This window comes from Pelophylax lessonae (genome assembly GCF_965119305.1).
Source record: "Pelophylax lessonae genome assembly, chromosome: 12".
Taxonomy (NCBI): domain Eukaryota; kingdom Metazoa; phylum Chordata; class Amphibia; order Anura; family Ranidae; genus Pelophylax; species Pelophylax lessonae.
The window spans coordinates 89,132,322-89,156,448 of record NC_138779.1 but is presented as its reverse complement, the minus strand read 5'-3'; the positions used below and the strand labels follow the sequence as shown (position 1 = coordinate 89,156,448).

Sequence of the window (24,127 nt, the reverse complement as noted above, 5' to 3'; positions counted from 1 at the left end):
CCAGGTACAGGTTTTATTGCATAGTTACATTGTTCCAGATTGTGCCAATATACAGTATCTCACAAAAGTGAGTACACCCCTCACATTTTTGTAAAAATGTATTATATCTTTACATGTAACAACACTGAAGAAATTATACTTTGCTACAATGTAAAGTAGGGAGTGTACAGCTTTTAGAACAGTGTAAACTTGCTGTCCCCTCAAAATAACTCAACACACAGCCATTAATGTCTAAACTGCTGGAAACAAAAGGGAGTACACCCCTAAGTCAAAATGTCCAAATTGGGCCCAAAGTGTCAATATTTTGTGTGGCCACTGTTATTTTCCAGCACTGCCTTAACCCTCTTGTGCATGGAGTTCACCAGACCTTCACAGGCTGCCACTGGAGCCCTCTTTCACTCCTACATGATGACATCATGGAGCTGGTGGATGTTAGAGACCTTGCGCTCCTCCACCTTCAGTTTGAGGATGCCCCACAGATGCTCAATAGGGTTTAGGTCTGGAGACATGCTTGGCCAATTCTTCACCTTTACCCTCAGCTTCCTTAGCAAGGCAGTGGCCATCTTGGAGGTGTGTTTGGGGTCGTTATCTTGTTGGAATACTGCCCTGGGGCCCAGTCTCCAAATGAAGGGAATTATGCTCTGCTTCAGTATGTCACAGTACATGTTAGCATTCATGATTCCCTCAATGAACTGTAGCTCCCCAGTGCCGGCAGCACTCATGCAGCCCCAGACCATGACACTCCCACCACCATGCTTGAGTGTAGGCAAGACACACTTGTCTTTGTACTCCTCACCTGGTTGCCGCCACACAAACGCTTGACACCATCTAAACCAAATAAGATTATCAGACCACAGGACATGGTTCCAGAAATCCATGTCCTTAGTCTACTTGTCTTCAGCAGACTGTTTGCAGGCTTTCTTGTGCATCATCTTTAGAAGAGACTTCCTTCTGGGATGACAGCCATGCAGATCAATTTGATGCAGTGTGCAGCGTATGGTCTAAGCACTGACAGGCTGACCCCCCCACCCCTTCAACCTCTGCAGCGATGCTGGCAGCACTCAAATGTCTATTTCCCAAAAATAACCTCTGGATTTGATGCTGAGCAAGTGCACTCAACTTCTTTGTTCGACCATGGCGAGGTTTGTTCTGAGTGGAACCCATCCTGTTAAACCTCTGTATGGTCTTGGCCACCGTGCTGCAGTTCAGTTTCAGGGACTCGGAAATCTTCTTATAGCCTTGGTTATCTTTATGTAGAGCAACAATTCTTTTTTTCAGATCCTCTGAGAGTTCTTTGCCATGAGGTGCCATGTTGAACTTCCAGTGAGTAGTATCAGTGAGTAGTATGAGAGAGTGAGAGCAATAACACAAAATTTAACACACCTGCTCCCCATTCACACCTGAGACCTTGTAACACTAATGAGTCACATGACACCGGGGAGGGAAAATGGCTAATAGGGCCTAATTTGGACATTGTCACTTAGGGCTGTACTCACTTTTGTTGCCAGAGGTTTGGACATTAATAGCTGTGTGTTGAGTCATTTTAAGGGGACAGCAAATTTACACTGTTATACATGCTGTACATTCACTACTTTACATTGTAGCAAAGTGTCATTTCTTCAGTGTTGTCACATGAAAAGATATAATAAAATATTTCCAAAAAATGTGAGGGGTGTACTCACTTTTGTGAGATACTGTAAGTATGTATACAGTAATCCCCCGCTCCATCGCGGTTCAGTTTTTGCGGTCCCGGTAATTCGCGTTTTTTTTTGTAATGTTATTTTACTATATAAATCATTAAAAATGAAATATATTTGTGTTTTCCATAGCTCTTGCTATGTCTCTTAGTATCTTTTATGTGTTTAAATGAGTTTCTATTGTTTTAAAAGTGTGTTTAAAGACCTTAAAATGCTTCTACACGTACAGTGACAGTAAAATAAACATGCCTACAATGCATTTTAATAGGGTTTTTCTATTTCGCGGAATTTCACTTTTCGCGGCTGGGTCCGGAACGTAACCCCCGCAATGGAGGGGGGTTTACTGTATGCCATTCCTGTGGGTTGCCTGCAGGAGCTGGACATCATTGTTGTAACTATGCTAAAATACCTGGAATTCTTCTTTAACAGGTTTACGGTACATCCTCCATTGCGTTCCCTTCACCTCTGAATACCCCACTGTTCTCTGGCATGCTTCTCCTTCCCAGATATCTTTCCAGACCATTGACAAGTTTGTCAGCGGTCATATGACCCATAGATACCGTAATAGAAAAAGAAAACTTTGAGTAATAAAAAAAAACACACACTCTCAATGCTCATCTGTTTTTCCCCAGCCAGCCATTAGCAAGGCTACATCACTTCACATTCACTGTCGCACTTCTTAACCCTCAACCACCAACTAGTTTGTCTGGCCTTCTAGTTAGGAAGGTTTAGCTTACCTCCCCTCCTCCCTAGTTGTGCAAAACCAAAGACATTTTTTGGCCGGAGTTCTGTTTTTAAAAAGCTAGGCTTTGCCCTTTCTTATTGCAGACCATTTGGGGATCCATGATTACACTTGCAAGTTTATTATTTTATTTTTTTTTTTACTACAACACTTCTCTAGTTATAAATCTGCATGTACAGATCTTACCAGTAGAGGGAGACATGCTTCTAAATTAAGGAAAAAAGAGATGCTGCAAAACTGACCTATGAACTCAATAACTTCCCTGCAAGTACAGTAAAACCTTGGATTGAGAGCATAATTCGTTCTGGAAACTTGCTTGTAATCCAAAGCACTCTTATATCAAAATAAAATTCCCCATAAGAAATAATGGAAACTCAGATGATTTGTTTCACAACCATTTATTTATAAGCCCTTCCGTTTATAGTTCATATAAAAAGATTATAGCAATGTAATAGGTTGTGTAACCATAAAATGTCCATCCAACAAATGGCAGCTTTCACAAGAGGATTAGAAGGAAAATCCAGCAGGAGCTACAGAGTGTAAAAGAGAAGAGAGGCGCCTCTAAGTGTAGCAATATGAATACATTTAATGAAGGTTCAACATTTAGCAACTCACATGGTTGATGATTGAAAGAAGCATATCTAAAAATGCAGGCAAAGCTGTCCACATAGACCTTCCTCTGCACCGCCGTCTCTCACCGCCGTCAGTCTGCAATCGTGACTGGGAAAACTACCCTGAAAGCGAGGTTTGAATCGCTCTTGGAGTGCAGTGTGGAAGGGATGACGTTGATGGCGGATGATCTATGTGGGCAGCTTTACCCCAGATGCCTGCATACTTAGATGTGCCTGTTTTAATCATCAACCATGTGAGTTTCTAAATGTTGTACCTTTATTAAATGTTACCATATTGCTACACTTAGAGGCATTTCTCTTCTCTTTTATACTCAGCTGTGACATGACGCTGCTTGTATATCAAGACATTGCTTGTTTATCAAGTCAAAATTTATTTAAAAATTTTGCTTGTCTTGCAAAACGCTCTCAAACCAAGTTGCTCTCAATCCAAGGTTTTACTTGTATCTAGAAAATAAAATTATTGTAATGCTTGGCAACCAATCTATCTAGTCCCATCTAGCACCAGGTAGAGATACTTGAAAGACCAGTTTCCTGGATGTCCTAGTTTTTGGGCAATAGACAGGACGTGCAATAATTGAAACAAAGCAGACCATTTATTATATAAAAACTTACTTTTTTTTTTTGTTCTTTATTCATTTGTTAAACGCTTTTGGCAGAGGGATAATTGTTGCAGTTTGTAAGTGATACATTTTGTCCTTCACTAATTGCCATGTTGTGAAATGAGCAGCGAAGACAATCCCAGAGGTAATTAACATTGCTTGGCAAAAGATAATTCTACTGTTAAAAAGTGGAAATGAGCAGTGCTGAGAATGCCCTTTTGCGCTCTTTCTATTTTGGAGAAAAAGTTCAAAATCACAGCACCAATCACAATGAACATAGCTGCAGTGTAGATGGGACAAAAGGAGGTCAAGCTTGTTGATGACAGAGAGAAGGCAATGGCAGGAGGTCGGCCATTCCATGCACAATGATAATGCAGTCAGAGGAGCTGTAATATGTGTACAAGCACTTGTAGTTTCCTTGCTATTTGTTGATGCATCTAACTTTCTTCAATTTTTTTTTTTGTTTTGTCTTTTTTCATTGTTTGCATGCACAGATATGAAGCTGAAACTTGGCCGTATATGAAGGTTGTAAATGATTTGCAATGGTGGGTGTTCTCACCCACAATTGCATGTTCTAATCACTTTTTTGCATCCCTTATATTAAATAAATGCCATCATGAAGATTTTTAACCTCTTGTAATATGTGCAGCAAACTCAGGAACTTGGAGATCTTGCCACTAGAGTTACTGACTGGTTTACCTCTTGAGCATGACCCAGTATCCAAAATTTTGAGTGGATTGACCCCTTAACTGTAGGGCTGTGTTGTTCAATGATATTATGCTGCTTTATCTTTAATAAAGCTTACTGCTTTATGCCGTTTTATTTTAAGAAAACCTCTGAGGGCAGCTATTGCATATCTCAGCAGGGTCCCCTACCCAGCTCTGGAGGTTGTTTGATTGTGCTAGTTCCAGAGCCAGGTACAACCACTTAAATTTGTCCTAGGATGTGTCTTCCACACAACTTGTACAGCTTCATAGTGTAGGGAAGTGGGGAATTGGAGCTCTGGAAAAAAAAGTCGCCTCTTAGACAGGTAACATCCATCCTGACAGGTTTTCTTTAAATTTGTTAATAACCTTACATCTTGTTTTATTTTTTCCCTCTGCAGGGTCTCATTGACGCCTCGCCAAGGCTTGCCACGCTTAGTGCTTAAAGGAATTTTCCAAGGTGCCAAAGTGGTGCGAGGACCTGACTGGGAATGGGGGAACCAAGATGGTAAGTGGTCAGACGTAGTAGTTCGCAGAGAATTTTAAAGCGCAGCAATTAAGGAACATTACTAGACCTCAAAGGCAAAGCCCTGTTGGGTTTTTTTTTATTGTTACCCCAATAACCTAATAGACCCCTAATGTTCTAATACTGAATATTGTGAAACGAATGTTTACTGTGAAAGCATTTACAAGCATTAGTACAGTGAGATGTGTAGAGAATTGTTAGCATTGTTAGACATTTTCTGTTGGAGAGCTTGTATGTTCACCCATGTTTACAATTAATGATAAGGACATAAATGAGTGTTCACTGAAAGGATATAAGTCAGCCAGAATGTTTTTATAAATGGGTCACCAAAGGAAGCCTCCACATTTCTCAATAACAGGTTTCCTGTGTTTATAAGGCATGTGTAGGTAAACGGTATCTCCCATGTTCCAATGAAGGACACAATCTGATTGGTTGTTTGGAACCTACACAGTTTTCTTGATCTTTCCAGTTTGTGTGCCTTTTTTATCCCTTCTTTCTTTTCTTTCCACTATGGCATAGGAGTGGTAGGAGGCTTTTTCCACTAACAATGACCAATCGGCCAAGGATTTCCAACTTTTTGAAAAATGCCTGTATTCCACTACAAATACTGATGCATGCAAGTACTTCCTATTTCTGTGTTTAATCTTTGCACTCCAAGATTGCAGCAACGGCGTGTAAATCACTCACATCATTATTATTGTGCGTCACATGCTAAGGCTTGAAGTATATAGGAATGCATTATATCACAAGTACATATTTATACATGACATAGTCATAAAGTAACATAATTGTATAGATTTTTATAAAATATAAACATTTTAATACCTCGATTTTGAGCTTTATATGGAAGTTATGTGACTACAATGGTCCCTCTTCCTCACAAAGAGGGTGTGTCAATGTGCTAAGGGGATGGGCATTTATAGAATCAAACCGAGTGTGTGATATTGATGTAAACAATAACAAAGGGAAGACCTAAGTCAGATACATGGCATCTGCTGCCGGTCATTGGAGTATTTTCTCTCTCTTCTCTACATTGCAGTTCCCCTAGCGGTGAGTTGCAATGGCCCCATGAGAATCTCCCTGCCACTCGTAAGGTAAACAGTTGCCTTGGTCACACTGAAATTCAATCACAGCAATAAGGAAAATATCATTCCTTTTGGGTGCTGCTCCTTATCTCTTACCGTATTCTTGCTCCTATCATTATCGCATTGTTGCACACTCAGCCACATGTAGAGGAATTGGGGAGTAGCAAACTTACCACAGCAGCACCGATCTGCTACTGTGCTTGCCGTGGTCAGAATGAAAGGGAACTGGCAGGATTGCCAGGTAAATGTGATGAATTCAAAACTATTTAAGAAACTGCCTAGATTTACTTAAAGTAAAATCAGAAGCCGATATATGAGCAGGGCCACCTGCCCTGGACGCTGTGTGGTCCTGTGAAGGAGGGCTTGCAGGGAGCTTCGCCGTACTCCCTGCTCCATCGGTCTGAATGACAGGAGTGATCATGCTGCGGTCTTAGGCAGCTGGAGAACGAAGCACAGAGTGGGACTGCAACAACTGCTCTAAGGAGGATTCTACTCTCACCTTCCTCCAAAAGCAACCTGACATAGGCGGGAGAAATCTGGCAGAACAGGTGGTGGCTGAGGAAAATATCTTACTAACGGCGAGAGGAAGACGAGGAGGTGAGGGTGGGCGGAACACACCTGTGACCTCATATGTGAACTCAAGCGCGCCCATACGTCGGCTGGTGTGATTGGAGGGGCAGGAGATTTAAGATAGGAAACTGCTCCACCTTTAGGAGGACAGAGGGAACATTTATGCTCTTGAAGAGCACAGGAACTCACATTGAAGAGGCAGTATATGGGTAAGAAGGTGCTTGAGGTTTTGTCTTTTTTCTGTATACTTAGAATTGGACACTATGTCTTTTATTAATGAAAAGGTAGTTGTACTTTGTTTAGGAAGAAGTTTATTTAGGGCTCTGGTAATAGATGTAATCCATCTGTCTTCTCATTAGGGGGCCCACTGTGCCCTTGGCGTTCAAAACACACTGCAGTTACAATCAGCAGCAGGTGTCAGTGTTAAGTTAGCGACACCCCAAATGCAGGTCATAAACGCAGTCTGGTTGCAGTGTGTTTTTTAAAGTAGTGCATCCACTACTTTTGCTGCAGTCCAATGCGATTTAACCTATTCAAATGAATGAGCTCAAATCACAGCACTTTGCGCAGTATGTGAATCGCACAGGAATACGCAGAACTGAACTCTGCATAACGTACTACAGATCTGTGAACTCTGCATCACTTACGACTAAATCCCTAAACAATGCGTCTCTTTTCGTTATGGCTAGGGTTGAGCGGACACCTAGATGTCCGTGTTCGACGGGTTCGGCCGAACTTTAAAAAAAAGTCCGGGTCCGTGTCCCGGACTTTTACCGAACTTTTCCCGGACACCGAACCCCATTGAAGTCAATGGGGACCCGAACTTTAAGGCACTAAAATGGCTCTAAAACACCAAAGGAAAGGGCTAGAGTGCTGCAAATGGCAGCAAAACGTAATTAAGAGCATGGCAAGTGCTCTGCAAACAAATGTGGATAGGGAAATAACTTAAAACAACAAAAAAAAACAGAAAAATAAAACAATGTTCTTCTTCATCTCTGAAGGACGAGGCCCATATGGAGTAGGAGGGAGGTTGAGGTGGTGGTGGATGTGGCGGTGACATAGGCGTGCGCACAGGGTGTGCTGGGTGTGCCTGGGCACACCCTAATCACCTAGGGCACATAGCATTGCCAGTGAGGAGATGGGAAAGATCTCCCTGGGACCTGCTCTGCTCTATTTCTCCTTGCCTACAGGTACATGGCCCCGATACATTACTCTCCCTGCTGGCAAACACATGCATGTGTATTTCAACTTTGGGGTGCACACCTTAATGCAATAGGCTGCGCACACCTATGGGCGGTGTAGGTGGAAGCGGCGGTGGAGGAGGACCAGGGCCGGATTAACAGCATCATGGGCTTGGTGCTGAGGATTTTGAAGGGCCTTAAGGGCCGTGCCTTGCCATGCACCCAGAGGAGGAAGGGTGCAGCCATGCATGCCTAATTCAACATGGGATGCTGTCTCTGAAGCCCATAAACACATCCATGCATCGCCAACTGTCCCTCCTTGTCCGGCATTCACGCTGTGTGGGGAGGTTCTGAGGGTGCTGCCTGGGGAAGCGAGCATAGAAGCCAGACTTCTGTGTTTACAAGTGACAGAAGAGCGGTAACAGTGAATATGGCCAACCCGGGGCCTATATAAAAGGTAGGGGCCTGGAGCTGCAGCTCCAATAGCCCCTACATTAATCTGGCCCTGAGGAGGAGGACGAGGTAGCCAACACTGCTTCTTTTCAAAAATTTTAAATGAGGGTACACCCCAAAAGAGTGAGAAAGAGCAAAAATGGAACAATGGGTGGGTAAGGTCGGTATCCATTGCTATTCTGCATAAGGTACGGAAAAGTCCCGTGGGATCCATGCCTGGTTCATTTTAATGAACGTGAGCTTGTCCACATTGTCTCTGGACAGGCGGCTGCGCTTGTCTGTTATAACGCCCCCAGCCGTGCTAAATACCCGTTCAGATAATACACTGGCTGCAGGGCACGCCAGCACCTCCAAGGCGTAAAGGGCAAGCTCAGGCCATGTGCCCAATTTGGAGACCCAGAAGTTGAAGGGGGCAGACCCGTCATTCACTACATGTAGGCGTGTGCACACATACTGCTCCACCATGTTGGTAAAATGCTGCCTCCTGCTAAGACGTTCCATCTGAGCTGCTGGTGCTGCTGTTTGTTGTGGCGTGCTGACAAAGCTTTTCCACATTTCGGCCATGCTAACCCTGCCTTCTGAGGTGCTGGCGGTGCCCTGGTTGCGTTGGCGACCTCCTCCTCCTCCTCCTCTGCCTTGTGCTTCCACTGTGGCCCCGCTGTCAGATGGGAATGCCAGCAGCATGGCGTCTACCAGCGTGCGCTTGTACTCGCGCATCTTGCGATCGCGCTCCAGTGAGTGAATTAAGGACGGTACGTTGTCCTTGTAACGGGGATCCAGCAGCGTGGCCACCCAGTAATCAGCACAAGTTAGAATGTGGGCAACTCGGCGGTCGTTGTGGAGACACTGCAGCATGTAATCGCTCATGTGTGCCAGGCTGCCCAGAGGCGACGAAAGGCTGTCCTCTGTGGGAGGTGTATCGTCCGTGTCCTCTGTATCCCCCCAGCCACGCACCAGTGATGGCCATGAGCTGGCCTGGGTGCCACCCTGCTGTGAACATGGTTCCATCTCCTCCTCCAGCTCCTCCTCCTCCTCATCCTCCTCATCCTCCAGAACTGTGCCCCTGCTGGACAATTGTGTCCCTGGCGTTTGTGTGTGCAGGAACCCACCCTCGGAGCCCCTTGCGAATGACTGCCCTGAAAGCCTTTGAAATGTTACCTCTTCATCCTCCTCCTCCTCCTCCTCATCCTGTGCCACATCCTCTTCCATCATCGCCCAAATTGTTTTTTCAAGGAGGCATAGAAGTGGGATAGTTAAGCTGAGAATGGCGTCATTGCCACTGGCCATGTTGGTGGAGTACCCAAAACAGCGCAACAAGGCACAATATATGCAAATGTCAAATATGCAAACTATGCCGCAATTTAATGTTTTTTACACCAAAAGGGTGTGTATTGAATAGCGGAATAGGATAAAAAACTGTGTATCTCACACGTACAAACACAGACTAGGCCCGATTAAATTTTTTCCTACCCTAAAGGGAGGATGAGGAAGAGGAGTATGGAACATGCAGCACCCTCAAATCTTCAGAAGTATGAGATGAACCCCAAAAACTTGGAAAGGTGGATCTCTCTCACACGTACCAACACAGACTATCCCCCAATTTAACTGATCCCCAAAGGTTTTTGATTAAATAGCGGAATAGAAAATATGATCCAAAAAAAGTGTATGTATATCACACGTACACAACCACACTAGGCCCCAATTACTATTGTTTGTACCCCTAAAAGGCTAGATGAGGAGTAGGGGGGGTATGGAACAGGCAGCACCCTCAAACCTTCAGAAGTATGAGATGAACCCCAACAACTTGGAAAGGTGGATCTCTCTCACACGTACCAACACAGACTATCCCCCAATTTAACTGATCCCCAAAGGTTTTTGATTAAATAGCGGAATAGAAAATATGATCCAAAAAAAGTGTATGTATATCACACGTACACAACCACACTAGGCCCCAATTACTATTGTTTGTACCCCTAAAAGGCTAGATGAGGAGTAGGGGGGGTATGGAACAGGCAGCACCCTCAAACCTTCAGAAGTATGAGATGAACCCCAACAACTTGGAAAGGTGGATCTCTCTCACACGTACCAACACAGACTATCCCCCAATTTAACTGATCCCCAAAGGTTTTTGATTAAATAGCGGAATAGAAAATATGATCCAAAAAAAGTGTATGTATATCACACGTACACAACCACACTAGGCCCCAATTACTATTGTTTGTACCCCTAAAAGGCTAGATGAGGAGTAGGGGGGGTATGGAACAGGCAGCACCCTCAAACCTTCAGAAGTATGAGATGAACCCCAACAACTTGGAAAGGTGGATCTCTCTCACACGTACCAACACAGACTATCCCCCAATTTAACTGATCCCCAAAGGTTTTTGATTAAATAGCGGAATAGAAAATATGATCCAAAAAAAGTGTATGTATATCACACGTACACAACCACACTAGGCCCCAATTACTATTGTTTGTACCCCTAAAAGGCTAGGAGTAGGGGGAGTATGGAACAGGCAGCACCCTCAAACCTTCAGAAGTATGAGATGAACCCCAACAACTTGGAAAGGTGGATCTCTCTCACACGTACCAACACAGACTATCCCCCAATTTAACTGATCCCCAAAGGTTTTTGATTAAATAGCGGAATAGAAAATATGATCCAAAAAAAGTGTATGTATATCACACGTACACAACCACACTAGGCCCCAATTACTATTGTTTGTACCCCTAAAAGGCTAGATGAGGAGTAGGGGGGGTATGGAACAGGCAGCACCCTCAAATCTTCAGAAGTATGAGATGAACCCCAAAAACTTGGAAAGGTGGATCTCTCTCACACGTACCAACACAGACTATCCCCCAATTTAACTGATCCCCAAAGGTTTTTGATTAAATAGCGGAATAGAAAATATGATCCAAAAAAAGTGTATGTATATCACACGTACACAACCACACTAGGCCCCAATTACTATTGTTTGTACCCCTAAAAGGCTAGATGAGGAGTAGGGGGGGTATGGAACAGGCAGCACCCTCAAACCTTCAGAAGTATGAGATGAACCCCAACAACTTGGAAAGGTGGATCTCTCTCACACGTACCAACACAGACTATCCCCCAATTTAACTGATCCCCAAAGGTTTTTGATTAAATAGCGGAATAGAAAATATGATCCAAAAAAAGTGTATGTATATCACACGTACACAACCACACTAGGCCCCAATTACTATTGTTTGTACCCCTAAAAGGCTAGATGAGGAGTAGGGGGGGTATGGAACAGGCAGCACCCTCAAATCTTCAGAAGTATGAGATGAACCCCAAAAACTTGGAAAGGTGGATCTCTCTCACACGTACCAACACAGACTATCCCCCAATTTAACTGATCCCCAAAGGTTTTTGATTAAATAGCGGAATAGAAAATATGATCCAAAAAAAGTGTATGTATATCACACGTACACAACCACACTGGGCCCCAATTACTATTGTTTGTACCCCTAAAAGGCTAGGAGTAGGGGGAGTATGGAACAGGCAGCACCCTCAAACCTTCAGAAGTATGAGATGAACCCCAACAACTTGGAAAGGTGGATCTCTCTCACACGTACCAACACAGACTATCCCCCAATTTAACTGATCCCCAAAGGTTTTTGATTAAATAGCGGAATAGAAAATATGATCCAAAAAAAGTGTATGTATATCACACGTACACAACCACACTAGGCCCCAATTACTATTGTTTGTACCCCTAAAAGGCTAGATGAGGAGTAGGGGGAGTATGGAACAGGCAGCACCCTCAAACCTTCAGAAGTATGAGATGAACCCCAACAACTTGGAAAGGTGGATCTCTCTCACACGTACCAACACAGACTATCCCCCAATTTAACTGATCCCCAAAGGTTTTTGATTAAATAGCGGAATAGAAAATATGATCCAAAAAAAGTGTATGTATATCACACGTACACAACCACACTAGGCCCCAATTACTATTGTTTGTACCCCTAAAAGGCTAGATGAGGAGTAGGGGGGGTATGGAACAGGCAGCACCCTCAAACCTTCAGAAGTATGAGATGAACCCCAACAACTTGGAAAGGTGGATCTCTCTCACACGTACCAACACAGACTATCCCCCAATTTAACTGATCCCCAAAGGTTTTTGATTAAATAGCGGAATAGAAAATATGATCCAAAAAAAGTGTATGTATATCACACGTACACAACCACACTAGGCCCCAATTACTATTGTTTGTACCCCTAAAAGGCTAGATGAGGAGTAGGGGGGGTATGGAACAGGCAGCACCCTCAAATCTTCAGAAGTATGAGATGAACCCCAAAAACTTGGAAAGGTGGATCTCTCTCACACGTACCAACACAGACTATCCCCCAATTTAACTGATCCCCAAAGGTTTTTGATTAAATAGCGGAATAGAAAATATGATCCAAAAAAAGTGTATGTATATCACACGTACACAACCACACTAGGCCCCAATTACTATTGTTTGTACCCCTAAAAGGCTAGATGAGGAGTAGGGGGGGTATGGAACAGGCAGCACCCTCAAACCTTCAGAAGTATGAGATGAACCCCAACAACTTGGAAAGGTGGATCTCTCTCACACGTACCAACACAGACTATCCCCCAATTTAACTGATCCCCAAAGGTTTTTGATTAAATAGCGGAATAGAAAATATGATCCAAAAAAAGTGTATGTATATCACACGTACACAACCACACTAGGCCCCAATTACTATTGTTTGTACCCCTAAAAGGCTAGATGAGGAGTAGGGGGGGTATGGAACAGGCAGCACCCTCAAACCTTCAGAAGTATGAGATGAACCCCAACAACTTGGAAAGGTGGATCTCTCTCACACGTACCAACACAGACTATCCCCCAATTTAACTGATCCCCAAAGGTTTTTGATTAAATAGCGGAATAGAAAATATGATCCAAAAAAAGTGTATGTATATCACACGTACACAACCACACTGGGCCCCAATTACTATTGTTTGTACCCCTAAAAGGCTAGATGAGGAGTAGGGGGAGTATGGAACAGGCAGCACCCTCAAACCTTCAGAAGTATGAGATGAACCCCAACAACTTGGAAAGGTGGATCTCTCTCACACGTACCAACACAGACTATCCCCCAATTTAACTGATCCCCAAAGGTTTTTGATTAAATAGCGGAATAGAAAATATGATCCAAAAAAAGTGTATGTATATCACACGTACACAACCACACTGGGCCCCAATTACTATTGTTTGTACCCCTAAAAGGCTAGATGAGGAGTAGGGGGAGTATGGAACAGGCAGCACCCTCAAACCTTCAGAAGTATGAGATGAACCCCAACAACTTGGAAAGGTGGATCTCTCTCACACGTACCAACACAGACTATCCCCCAATTTAACTGATCCCCAAAGGTTTTTGATTAAATAGCGGAATAGAAAATATGATCCAAAAAAAGTGTATGTATATCACACGTACACAACCACACTGGGCCCCAATTACTATTGTTTGTACCCCTAAAAGGCTAGGAGTAGGGGGAGTATGGAACAGGCAGCACCCTCAAACCTTCAGAAGTATGAGATGAACCCCAACAACTTGGAAAGGTGGATCTCTCTCACACGTACCAACACAGACTATCCCCCAATTTAACTGATCCCCAAAGGTTTTTGATTAAATAGCGGAATAGAAAATATGATCCAAAAAAAGTGTATGTATATCACACGTACACAACCACACTAGGCCCCAATTACTATTGTTTGTACCCCTAAAAGGCTAGATGAGGAGTAGGGGGAGTATGGAACAGGCAGCACCCTCAAACCTTCAGAAGTATGAGATGAACCCCAACAACTTGGAAAGGTGGATCTCTCTCACACGTACCAACACAGACTATCCCCCAATTTAACTGATCCCCAAAGGTTTTTGATTAAATAGCGGAATAGAAAATATGATCCAAAAAAAGTGTATGTATATCACACGTACACAACCACACTAGGCCCCAATTACTATTGTTTGTACCCCTAAAAGGCTAGATGAGGAGTAGGGGGGGTATGGAACAGGCAGCACCCTCAAACCTTCAGAAGTATGAGATGAACCCCAACAACTTGGAAAGGTGGATCTCTCTCACACGTACCAACACAGACTATCCCCCAATTTAACTGATCCCCAAAGGTTTTTGATTAAATAGCGGAATAGAAAATATGATCCAAAAAAAGTGTATGTATATCACACGTACACAACCACACTAGGCCCCAATTACTATTGTTTGTACCCCTAAAAGGCTAGATGAGGAGTAGGGGGGGTATGGAACAGGCAGCACCCTCAAATCTTCAGAAGTATGAGATGAACCCCAAAAACTTGGAAAGGTGGATCTCTCTCACACGTACCAACACAGACTATCCCCCAATTTAACTGATCCCCAAAGGTTTTTGATTAAATAGCGGAATAGAAAATATGATCCAAAAAAAGTGTATGTATATCACACGTACACAACCACACTAGGCCCCAATTACTATTGTTTGTACCCCTAAAAGGCTAGATGAGGAGTAGGGGGGGTATGGAACAGGCAGCACCCTCAAACCTTCAGAAGTATGAGATGAACCCCAACAACTTGGAAAGGTGGATCTCTCTCACACGTACCAACACAGACTATCCCCCAATTTAACTGATCCCCAAAGGTTTTTGATTAAATAGCGGAATAGAAAATATGATCCAAAAAAAGTGTATGTATATCACACGTACACAACCACACTAGGCCCCAATTACTATTGTTTGTACCCCTAAAAGGCTAGATGAGGAGTAGGGGGGGTATGGAACAGGCAGCACCCTCAAACCTTCAGAAGTATGAGATGAACCCCAACAACTTGGAAAGGTGGATCTCTCTCACACGTACCAACACAGACTATCCCCCAATTTAACTGATCCCCAAAGGTTTTTGATTAAATAGCGGAATAGAAAATATGATCCAAAAAAAGTGTATGTATATCACACGTACACAACCACACTGGGCCCCAATTACTATTGTTTGTACCCCTAAAAGGCTAGATGAGGAGTAGGGGGAGTATGGAACAGGCAGCACCCTCAAACCTTCAGAAGTATGAGATGAACCCCAACAACTTGGAAAGGTGGATCTCTCTCACACGTACCAACACAGACTATCCCCCAATTTAACTGATCCCCAAAGGTTTTTGATTAAATAGCGGAATAGAAAATATGATCCAAAAAAAGTGTATGTATATCACACGTACACAACCACACTGGGCCCCAATTACTATTGTTTGTACCCCTAAAAGGCTAGATGAGGAGTAGGGGGAGTATGGAACAGGCAGCACCCTCAAACCTTCAGAAGTATGAGATGAACCCCAACAACTTGGAAAGGTGGATCTCTCTCACACGTACCAACACAGACTATCCCCCAATTTAACTGATCCCCAAAGGTTTTTGATTAAATAGCGGAATAGAAAATATGATCCAAAAAAAGTGTATGTATATCACACGTACACAACCACACTAGGCCCCAATTACTATTGTTTGTACCCCTAAAAGGCTAGATGAGGAGTAGGGGGGGTATGGAACAGGCAGCACCCTCAAACCTTCAGAAGTATGAGATGAACCCCAACAACTTGGAAAGGTGGATCTCTCTCACACGTACCAACACAGACTATCACCCAATTTAACTGATCCCCAAAGGTTTTTGATTAAATAGCGGAATAGAAAATATGATCCAAAAAAAGTGTATGTATATCACACGTACACAACCACACTAGGCCCCAATTACTATTGTTTGTACCCCTAAAAGGCTAGGAGTAGGGGGAGTATGGAACAGGCAGCACCCTCAAACCTTCAGAAGTATGAGATGAACCCCAACAACTTGGAAAGGTGGATCTCTCTCACACGTACCAACACAGACTATCCCCCAATTTAACTGATCCCCAAAGGTTTTTGATTAAATAGCGGAATAGAAAATATGATCCAAAAAAAGTGTATGTATATCACACGTACACAACCACACTAGGCCCCAATTACTATTGTTTGTACCCCTAAAAGGCTAGATGAGGAGTAGGGGGAGTATGGAACAGGCAGCACCCTCAAATCTTCAGAAGTATGAGATTGTGTTCACTGTACCCCACAAAGATTGAGTTCACTGCACCCCACAATGATTGTGTTCACTGCACCCCACAAAGATTGTGTTCACTGCACCTCACAAAGATTGTGTTCACTGTACCCCCCAAAGATTGTGTTCACTGCACCCCACAAAGATTCTGTTCACTGTACCCCACAAAGATTGTGTTCACTGCACCCTAAAAGGATGTTGTTCACTGCACCCCACAAAGATTGTGTTCACTGCACCCTAAAAGGATGTTGTTCACTGCACCCCAAAAAGATTGTGTTCACTGTACCCCCCCAAAGATTGTGTTCACTGCACCCCACAAAGATTGTGTTCACTGCACCCCAAAAAGATTGTGTTCACTGTACCCCCCAAAGATTGTGTTCACTGCACCCCAAAAAGATTGTGTTCACTGTACCCCCCAAAGATTGTGTTCACTGCACCCCACAAAGATTCTGTTCACTGTACCCCACAAAGATTGTGTTCACTGCACCCCAAAAAGATTGTGTTCACTGTACCCCCCCAAAGATTGTGTTCACTGCACCCCACAAAGATTCTGTTCACTGCACCCCACAAAGGATTTTGTTCACTGCACCCCAAAAAGATTGTGTTCACTGCACCCCAAAAAGGATTTTGATCACTGCACCCCAAAAAGGATGTTGTTCACTGCACCCCAAAAATGATTTTGTTCACTCCACCCCAAAAAGATTGTGTTCACTGCACCCCACAAAGATTGTGTTCACTGCACCCCAAAAAGATTGTGTTCACTGTACCCCCCAAAGATTGTGTTCACTGCACCCCACAAAGATTCTGTTCACTGTACCCCACAAAGATTGTGTTCACTGCACCCCAAAAAGATTGTGTTCACTGCACCCCAAAAAGGATGTTGTTCACTGCACCCCAAAAAGGATGTTGTTCACTCCACCCCAAAAAGATTGTGTTCACTGCACCCCACAAAGATTGTGTTCACTGCACCCCAAAAAGATTGTGTTCACTGCACCCCAAAAATGATTTTGTTCACTGCACCCCAAAAAGGATTTTGTTCACTGCACCCCAAAAAGGATGTTGTTCACTCCACCCCAAAAAGATTGTGTTCACTGCACCCCAAAAAGATTGTGTTCACTGCACCCCACAAAGGATTTTGTTCACTGCACCCCAAAAAGATTGTGTTCACTGCACCCCAAAAAGGATGTTGTTCACTGCACCCCAAAAAGGATTTTGTTCACTGCACCCCAAAAAGATTGTGTTCACTGCACCCCACAAAGGATTTTGTTCACTGCACCCCACAAAGATTGTGTTCACTGCACACCAAAAAGGATTGTGTTCACTGCACCCCAAAAAGATTTTGTTCACTGCACCCCAAAAAGATTGTGTTCACTGCAGCCCAAAAAGATTGTGTTCACTGCAGCCCAAAAAGATTGTGTTCACTGCAGCCCAAAAAGATTGTGTTCACTGCAGCTCACACACAGAAAAATGGATGTGGATCACTGACACCTGCCTATCTCCAATCCCACACCACACAGCAATATCGATTGTAGTTTGTAGAACACAGTTTCCCTAAAATTCAGCAGACTCTGTCCCTAACAGGATTGAGAAGAGATCGTAGATCAGGATTGAGTGCAGATTCACCCCACCCCCCACACAGCAATATCGATTGTAGTTTGTAGAAGACACTGACCCTATAATTCAGCAGACTCTATCCCTAAAATGCCTACAACTCGCCCTGCCTAAACACTCCGACCTGTCCCTCAATTCTATCCGGACACAAATGTTTTTTTCCTGCCTATCTTTCCCTAATCAGCAGCCAGCACATTGATGTGTGCTCTGTCCCTTAGCTAAGCAGCAGAATGACGCTGCTGCGGCGGCTGCCTCGAACTTATAAAGACTTGGTCACATGCTTCAGACGGCCAATCACAGCTACTAAGACATTTGCAGGCATGGCTGGGATGGCTTAAGGCACACCAGTTAAACGATTGTTGATTGGCTGTTGAAAGCCCGCCATGAAAAGAGCGCCAAAGCATGCAAAACCCGGAAATAAAACGACCGAACACGGATTTTTACCCGAACATACAGTAAAGTGTCCGTGTCCGTGTTCGGGTAAAAAAAATCCAATTATTCGGTACGAACACGAATAATACAGTCCGTGTTCGCTCAACACTAGTTATGGCCAGTATTCAGCACAATAAAAACCATGCCCAATTTTTGTTGCGGCGTGTACTACTGACCGCTGAACTCTGCGTCATTTACTACTACTGCAATAAAAAACACACTCAATTTTTGCTGCATAGTCTTTTTATTGCTCAGGAGGACCCAACTTATGATCCTGGACACAGGCCCTATTACTTTCTACATCACTGTTACCCCATATTTTACTGTGGAATAGAAGATTGCATGTTTCAGTGCAGTGTGCTGCATCCCACACCCTATTTCTCCCACCCCACCCGTTTGGCATCTTCACCCTGGGCACTAAATGACCTTGTCCTGGCACTGTATATGAGATACATTTTGTGGGGGTATCATACACTCTAACTACTTCCCCCAAATGGATGTACCCATACATCCTTGGGGTTCAGTGGATATCCCGGGATGATGCCTGCACCTATAGGCATCATTCCGGTATCATTTTATTCAGCCAGCTATTCTGTACAAGGCAGAAGTGATCTGAGTGGCTAGTTAGCCTCTCGATCACTTCTGCGGGTGGCGAAAGGGGGCCCCCCCCCTCCCGCTGCCTCCTCTCCCAGGCTCTTCGGTCCCATTGCGGAGGCCGGGAGCGATTTGGCCGTCACTGATGGCTCTCCTGTTCAGGGAGAGAGGAACTGACCTCATTCCCCTCTCTCTCTAACACTGTTACAGAGTCTTTGTTTACCTGGCCACCAGGGGCCAGAGATGCAGCCCATTGGACCAATCTCAGTCTAATCGGCTGCATTGGGGGGCCAATATACCTATATCTAATATACCCCAAATCTCTCCATAAAGAGGACCTGTCATAGTCCATGCTGTCACAAAGGAAGTTGTTCATCCCTTTTGATAGCAATAAAGGTAATATAAAAAGAAAATTAGAATAGGTGTGGTCTGGCCGGGGACGAGAATAGCAGCTTAGAAACAGAGCTCTGGCCGACAGCGGGACTGACACGAAGCTCTGGTCGACAGAGGGACTCCAAACAGGCACAATACAAATCCCAAAGTGCTAATAACATGGGGAGATCTCCCTGCAGTAACTTGGCCTCCTGCTCTCGCTCTCCCCGGGAGCAGGGCACTCAGGGGACGCAGCTAAACCGGCAAATACTGGAGATCTTCCGGACCCAGGCCACCAGCATGGAGGCATCCTACCCCACGAGCATGCAAGTACCCTCTCAGATGCTCCCACAACACCAGCTTGTTTCGGCCCCGACCACCAGAACACTCAATCTCCACATCTCAGCCTGTATGATCTGCACACTGTAGAAGCAGATATAAAAAACACATCTGCTGCATTTTCAGCTGTCATTAACGACCTTAAACAAGATATACAGAACATAGCACAGTGCAGGATGTAGAATTGCTCACATCACGTCAAGAGTCACACATTCAACAGCTCTATACAACACAAGACACCCAGATCCTTCAAATGAGAGACATGTACAGACACCTGGGCCTGGACAATCGAGGCTGTAGAAATAACCTTCGAGTTTGTGGTGTTCCTGAATCCGTGGAACATGATCAGATCCAACAAGTGGTCACTGCCATATTTAACGACCTCCTTGAAAGACCCAGATCCACCACAATAGAAATGGAGCAGATTCTTTTAGCACTGTGGCCTAGGGGTAGAGACACAATCCCGCCAAGAGACATAGTATGCTGCTTGACCAACTTTCGTCTCAAAGAGGACATACTCCGAAAGGCCCACAACTGGATCCATATCTCGCATGATGGCGCAGATATAAAGATTTTCCAAGACATATCCAACATCAACTTGCAGCACCTTAAAGATCTTTGCCCTCTTCTAAATGCTCTACGTGCCAGAGGAGCTCACTGCAGGTGAAAGTTTCCATTCTCTCTCTTTCTGCCTCCCATGTCCGCAAGACAGCCATCTTTAAAGTGCCAGAAGACCTTCCTCATTTTTGCGACAGCCTCAGTATCCCACTAGTTTCAGTTCCAGACTGGTACAGAGAATTCTGCGTACCCACACCTGCAGGAGGAAGACAGAGTGATAACAAAATAGAAATCCAAGCCACCAGACACAGACATCGCAAATCTCCAAGCTGTGGCCCTCATTCTCTCTCTGATCGCAGGCCCCTCAGTGGCCCCTGTCCCACAGCCTCTCCAGCTCATCGCTGAGCCAGACAAGACTCTTTACGTTCAGATGCCTTTGGTGGTTTACCCACGCAACTCGCAATTGGTTCTGATTGTCTCTACTCCTAGGTTACACTTATACAGTGCTTTGCGAAAGTATTCGGCCCCCTTGAACTTTTCAACCTTTTGCCACATTTCAGGCTTCAAACATAAAGATATAAAACTGTAATTTTTTGTGAAGAATCAACAAAAAGTGGGACACAATCATGAAGTGGAACGAAATTCAATGGATATTTCAAACTTTTATAACAAATAAAAAACTTAAAAATTGGGCGTGCAAAATTATTCAGCCCCCTTAACTTAATACTTTGTAGCGCCACCTTTTGCTGCGATTACAGCTGTAAGTCGCTTGGGGTATGTCTCTATCCATTTTGCACATCGAGAGACTGAAATTTTTGCCCATTCCTCATTGCAAAACAGCTCGAGCTCAGTGAGGTTGGATGAAGAGCGTTTGTGAACAGCAGTTTTCAGTTTTTTCCACAGATACTCGATTGGATTCAGGTCTGGACTTTGACTTGGCCATTATAACACCTGGATATGTTTATTTGTGAACCATTCCATTGTAGATTTTGCTTAATGTTTTGGATCATTGTCTTGTTGGAAGACAAATCTCCGTCCCAGTCTCAGGTCTTTTGCAGACTCCATCAGATTTTCTTCCAGAATGGTCCTGTATTTGGCTCCATCCAACTTCCCATCAATTTTAACCATCTTCACTGTCCCTGCTGAAGAAAAGCAGGCCCAAACCATGATGCTGCCACCACCATGTTTGACAGTGGGGATGGTGTGTTCAGGGTGATGAGCTGTGTTGCTTTTACGCCAAACATAAAGTTTTGCATTGTTGCCAAAAAGTTCAATTTTGGTTTCATCTGACCAGAGCATCTTCTTCAACATGTTTGGTGTGTCTCCTAGGTGGCTTGTGGCAAACTTTAAACAACACTTTTTTTTAATGGATATCTTTAAGAAATGGCTTTTTTCTTGCCACTCTTCCATGAAGGCCAGATTTGTGCAGTATACGACTGATAGTTGTCCTATGGACAGAGTCTCCAACCTCAGCTGTAGATCTCTGCAGTTCATCCAGAGTGATCATGGGCCTCTTGGCTGCATCTCTGATCAGTCTTCTCCTTGTATGAGCTGAAAATTTAGAGGGACGGCCTGGTCTTCGTACATTTGCAGTGGTCTGATACTCCTTCCATTTCAATATCGCTTGCACAGTGCTCCTTTGGATGTTTAAAGCTTGGCAAATCTTTTTGTATCCAAATCCGGCTTTAAACTTCTCCACAACAGTATCTCGGAACTGCCTGGTGTGTTCCTTGTTCTTAATGATGCTCTCTGCGCTTTAAACGGACCTCTGAGACTATCACAGTGCAGGTGCATTTATACGGAGACTTGATTACACACAGGTGGATTCTATTTATCATCATTAGTCATTTAGGTCAACATTGGATCATTCAGAGATCCTCACTGAACTTCTGGAGAAAGTTTGCTGCACTGAAAGTAAAGGGGCTGAATAATTTTGCATGCCCAATTTTTCAGTTTTGTATTTGTTAACAAAGTTTGAAATATCCAATAAATTTCGTTCCACTTCATGATTGTGTCCTTCTTGTTGTTGATTCTTCACAAAAAATTACAGTTTTATATTTTTATGTTTGAAGCCTGAAATGTGGCAAAAGGTCGCAAAGTTCAAGGGGGCCGAATACTTTCGCAAGGCACTGGAACTACATTTACACTAGACTTCACCCCAGCTCAGTACTTGCTGCATTATACTGCTCTCCCTAACTCCACCTATTACAAATCATTGGCTTGCCATTTAGTAAACGCAGCCAGACGATGTATCCCTTCCAAGTGCGGTACCACCACCCCCCCCTACAATAACTGGCTGGTCAGACAAACAGCAGAAATGGAAGAGCTGATCAGTGTAGCAAACGACTATCATTCCAAATATGCAAATATTTGGGGGTGCTGGCTTCACTTCCAAGACTTATTGACCAACAAGTCCTCCCAAACGACATTCAGATGACACAATTCCAGCACCTCATCTAATTGATGGCTACCAAAAAATAAGGAGACGGAAATGTTATGCATTGTCCAAATATCCTTATACCCATCCATAGAAAAAAAAAATGAAGGAATCCATATAGACAAACTCCCTATCCCCCATTCTCATAACCCCCTTCCCCCTCCTATTCACCCCCTTGCTACTCCTCTCCCTCCCCCCCCCCACCCCCCTCCCCCTTTAACACCTCCACTGCCACATTTCAGGTAGTCACTTTAACCTGGACCCTGGTAAATATATCATACCCCTGTACTCTGACATGACCAAATAAGAAACACCCTGGCCAATTACTGTCCCTACTACGAGCCAGACCTCCTGCTACCCTAAGTGATACTTCTTTCTTTATAGGCAATATTTAACTTTAACTTTCTTTATAGGCAATATTTTAAGCGTATGTAAACGGTGATCGCGCCACACATGAGGTATTGTCACGAGCATTAGCGCGAGGGCAATAATTCTAGCACCAGACCTCCTGTGCACTTCTAAACTGGTAGCCTGTAAAGGCGTTTATAACGTCGCCTATGGAGAATTTTTTAAGCACTGTAGTTTGCCGCCATTCCACGGGCAGACACAATTTTAAAGCGTGACATGTTAGGGATCTATTTACTCGGTGTAACATCATCTTTCACATTATACAAAAAAATCGGCTAACTTTACTGTTTTTTATTCATGAAAGTGTTTTTTTTCTCCAAAAAATGCGCGTTTGAAAAACTTCATTAAAATGAAGTTATTGCCTAGACTAATTTACTTTTTCAGGACACTTCTCATGGCAGTTCATATATAGGACATACTACACAAACACCCTTGGATAAAAAGACTGACGCTATACGCCTCAAGGTTACACTGAGAGCCTAGGACTCACCATTCTTTTGGCGTATTATAGCAGCCAAAATCTCCAAATTGCTTTATACTACGACAAAAAACCTTCCGCCAGTGTGTAACTATAGAGGCTCTGTTGTGCCCGTCTGTTGATATTAGAGTCTTGATGTGGATCCCCAACAGGCTGTGTCCTTCCATTCTATGACCTACGCTTAGCAGTCTGGGTACGCCCTCCACAGTAACTCAAAACTCTTTCTCGGTCTATTTTTCTTTTTCTTTTCTTCTCCTTTTTTTACTTTTTATGTACTATACTGGCACAAGCTGTTGACCTCCATCAGGGTCATTTTATTACTGAAAGAAAACCAATACTCCTGCGCTTAAGAAGTTATTGTGCGGCTGATTGAAAACGTATGTCTCCACTGGTTAAACTACCACAATGGCTGTGCTGCCACTCACAACAGGTCATGGATACCCAAATGGAACTCTAAAGCAGTGTTTCTCAACCTTTTTTCAGTCGGGGCGCCCTTGAAAAGTATTTTCAGTCTTGAGGCACCCCTACCCAAGGTTTGATTCACGTTACTGTGTATTGCAGAACACACGCAGAATCGTGCTTGTTCCTGACACACAGACAAATGCTCTGC

General features: G+C 43.8%; 1 protein-coding gene across 7 annotated transcripts in view; it reads left to right on the top strand.

Moving 5' to 3' along the window:
• Positions 1-24,127, top strand: part of MIB2 (MIB E3 ubiquitin protein ligase 2) — a 285,750-nt gene that overhangs the window by 128,022 nt on the left and 133,601 nt on the right. For all 7 annotated transcript variants that reach the window (XM_082273689.1, XM_082273685.1, XM_082273687.1 and 4 more), the window contains one exon: positions 4,776-4,882. In XM_082273689.1, coding sequence (XP_082129815.1) covers positions 4,776-4,882 — 107 coding nt within the window. The remainder of the gene's footprint in view (positions 1-4,775; positions 4,883-24,127) is intronic.